Source organism: Alexandromys fortis, unplaced genomic scaffold (genome assembly GCF_014885135.2).
Source record: "Alexandromys fortis isolate MF-2015 unplaced genomic scaffold, M_Fortis_MF-2015_v1.1 scaffold_2801, whole genome shotgun sequence".
Classification (NCBI taxonomy): Eukaryota; Metazoa; Chordata; class Mammalia; order Rodentia; family Cricetidae; genus Alexandromys; species Alexandromys fortis.
The window spans coordinates 1-3,376 of record NW_026070662.1 but is presented as its reverse complement, the minus strand read 5'-3'; the positions used below and the strand labels follow the sequence as shown (position 1 = coordinate 3,376).

General features: G+C 38.4%; 1 protein-coding gene across 1 annotated transcript; it reads right to left on the bottom strand.

Moving 5' to 3' along the window:
- Positions 1 to 4: 4 nt before the first annotated feature.
- LOC126496322 (olfactory receptor 2AG1-like) lies at positions 5 to 754 on the bottom strand (the record flags this gene model as incomplete). Its single annotated transcript, XM_050133848.1, has 1 exon — positions 5 to 754. A coding segment is annotated over exon 1 (750 nt), but the record flags the coding sequence as incomplete, so codon positions are not given.
- Positions 755 to 3,376: the final 2,622 nt, after the last annotated feature.

Below are 3,376 nucleotides of genomic sequence, written 5' to 3'. Positions count from 1 at the left end.
ACCACATCCCAACCACAGTCAGATGGGAAGAGCAGGTGACAAGGGCTTTCTTCCTGCCCTCATTTGAGGGCATATTGAGCACAGTGAACAGTATTAGTGAATAGGAGGCCAGGATGGCAGTAAGAGGGAGAATGAGCATTGTCACCCCCATCAAATAAACCATGAGTTCATATCTGGAGGTATCTGCACAGGCCAGCTTTAATAGGGGAGGGATCTCACAGAACAGGTGGTTGACCAGCCGAGATTTGCAAAAGGAATACTGCATGGTGTAGATGCTATATCCTAGAGCACTGAGAGATGCCAAGATCCATGACGTGGCTATCATGAGCCAGCAGACCTTGTGACTCATCAAGATTGTGTAGTTCAGAGGTTGACAAATGGCCACATACCTGTCATAGGCCATGAAGGCCAGAAGGAGGTCCTCTGCACTGCCCAGTACGAGTTCTAGAAACATCTGAAGAGCACAGCCTCCAAAGGAGATGGTATTGTCTTTGAGTAGAAAATCAATGACAGCCTTAGGAGTGATAACTGATGTCAGGAGGAGGTCCATGAGCGAGAGCTGTCCAAGGAGGAGGTACATGGGCACGTGGAGCCGGGCATCCATCGTGATGACTAAGAGCAACAGACCATTGCTGGTCAGTGCCAAAAAGTACAAGGCTGTGATTGCAGCACAGAGCAGTTCAGGATAGCCACTGCCATCCAGAATCCCCACCAAGATGAAGCCACTTCCGAAGGAGGAGTTCCAGAATTCCATTGTATATGATCTTTTTAGCTGCTGAGAAATAGATGGATCAGTGAACTTGTGCTAATATGAACCCAAATACCCAAGTTTTGTGACATTAGAAGTCCTTTAGGAACCTCAATATGAATTCATATATAATATCTTTTACAGTAATGAATAGCTTTGATTCTTGCTTTTAAAATTTCTTATTCTTTAACATATATAAATACTGAGAATTTCATTAATGAGGTTACATTGACTTGTACTACATATTCTCTCCCAACTTGTCCCATGCCCTCCATTCTCTGTCAAATTCATGACCTTGGTCTTTAACTGTAATTTTTACATATGTGTGTGTGGTTGTGTGTACACACATCCATGCCCATGTTCATGAATGAATGTATGTTCAATATATTTAGTGTTGCTCATACATGTTTTTAAGGCTCAGTTTCTTCATTTCATCAGCTCATATTTGTTTGTGGATAATGACATTGGAAATTATAATTTTACACATTAGATCTCTCTCTTGCTCAGTCCCCACATTCCCCACAATCCTCAGAAATGAATACAATTGTTGAAAACTATACAGTATTGTGTTTAAGAAAGTATTTCTATTATAGTTAAAACTTTGGTAATTATTTGGACATTTTTCTTTTTATCAAATTATTGTATAGCTGAAAGAACACAGAAATATAAGATATATGGTCCTTTCACAGAAAATTTGTCTGTTTCTTTCTTTTAAGAATGACTAAAATCAACTAAAGAATAGCTATTTTGTATTGTGCTCTTGCACAATAACCCTAATCTGATACAGCTTTTGATCCTAATGTTCCAGTTTCTCTCCTCCAAGTACACAGTGATTTTACTTGATAGAGAGAGAGAGGAGGGCCATCTCTTCATTTAGATAAATATTTGCTTAGAAATTGGTGCATGGTACCCAGTCTTATGGTGAAACCATAGAGTCAGTAATCTAAAATCAACAGGAGACTGTGATCTGCAAGAAACAACAACACTAAAGCCAATTCAAAGCATGAATTAAGCTGTGAAAGTGAAGCATCCTTGCTTCACTCAGACACACCTTGGCATATGTATATTAACATTTCTTTACCCTCCATTGCTTTCTCGGAGCCTTCAGTACTTTAACATTTGAAAGGTATGAAAGGACAATAGATCCCAAAGATCTAGGGAACTGGACAAAGTAGCTCAAATTCTTAGGGTTGGCTTTAGATTTTTTGATTAACTACAATTAAAGGCTACATATTTCAATTAAAAAGAATAAAATTCTTACCTCAGCTGGTGAGAAATCCAACTGCATGATCACCACAGCTACACTTGGATGCAGCTTGAAGAGAGAGGATGCATTTTTCTTCAGCAGTACTTAATTCATTTGTGTTGCTGTTAGTATAGTGTGACCAAGTCCATCCAATATTGGGGAACTGGGCTATTATAGTCTTTCATCTCATCTGCAGATACACTCTATATGGGGCAGTGGGTACAGCCAGGAAACTAAATGTCTTTGGTTGACATTGTAAGGAGCTAGAAAATGTTTTTCCTGTTCATAAACCTAAGAATTTGTAGAAATTGCTTCCTCATAGCAGGTTGAATTTACGGAGTATCACTAACTTTATGGCAAGTTTTAAATTGTCATTTGGTTCAGATGTTCAGGCTTCTTTAGTCATGATACTGTCTGGGAAGACAGATCAAAGTTGCAAGAAGAAAATAGGAATTAGAAGAGATGTCCAAAGGATGAAGTTGAGGCTCAACTAAATGTACCTAGGACAGGGGTAAGCTAGAGGCCTTTCAGGGAGACTTTGCTTTGTCTTCTGAGCCCATGACCTTTTCTTTTCTTTCTCCTATGTTTATTCTCAGAGGAGTTTATTCCCCAGAAGATATGCCCTCCCCTTGAAATGCTGGTCTGGGAAATAGAAGTTAATGAATTCCCTTGGGTGTGTTTCTTGGCTTTCTTTGAGAAGTTCTTCTCTCAATAAATGAGCTCTGAGGCTTTTCTTTCTCCTTGAATACAGCATATTACTTCTTTAACCTCCCAAGTACTGGGATTATAGGAACATAATACTTCTTTTGCTGGATTTCTTTGAAACCCTAAAGGAAACATTGCCATCAATGTTTCCATTTATAGTTGAGTAGACCTGTAGGGATTTTCTTGTAGTCAGCTCTCTAGTTGAGAGTGATGACTAGTTTCTCAGCTTTTGTGGAATGTTTCTTCCTTTACTAGTATCTTCTTTGGATGATTTCCAACACCTATGGTTATTCCTATGGCATCTGTAGATATGAGAATCTCCATTGGCATCTGGCTACTTTGACTTTCTTCCATGTTTGTTTATGTCTTGCTGTCATTTGTGGTGATTGAAAATAGAACTTGATTGTCCAAGTATTAAGTGGAAAAATAAAGAGAAATCCATAGAGGTATAAAGGGATGATAGTAACTAAAACCTTTTTAATGCTCCCAGATATTAAATATAGGTAGTTCATTACATAAATATACTTAGATAGACAACGGTCTATCATTGGCAGAAATAGGTGAAGAAGAGATGTGGTTTTAAATAAATGCTGAGGAAATAAACCTGTGCACATAGACATTGCGGGCACAGCCTTACTGTCACTAGTGAATGAAAAGAGATGAAAAGGAAAAAAAAA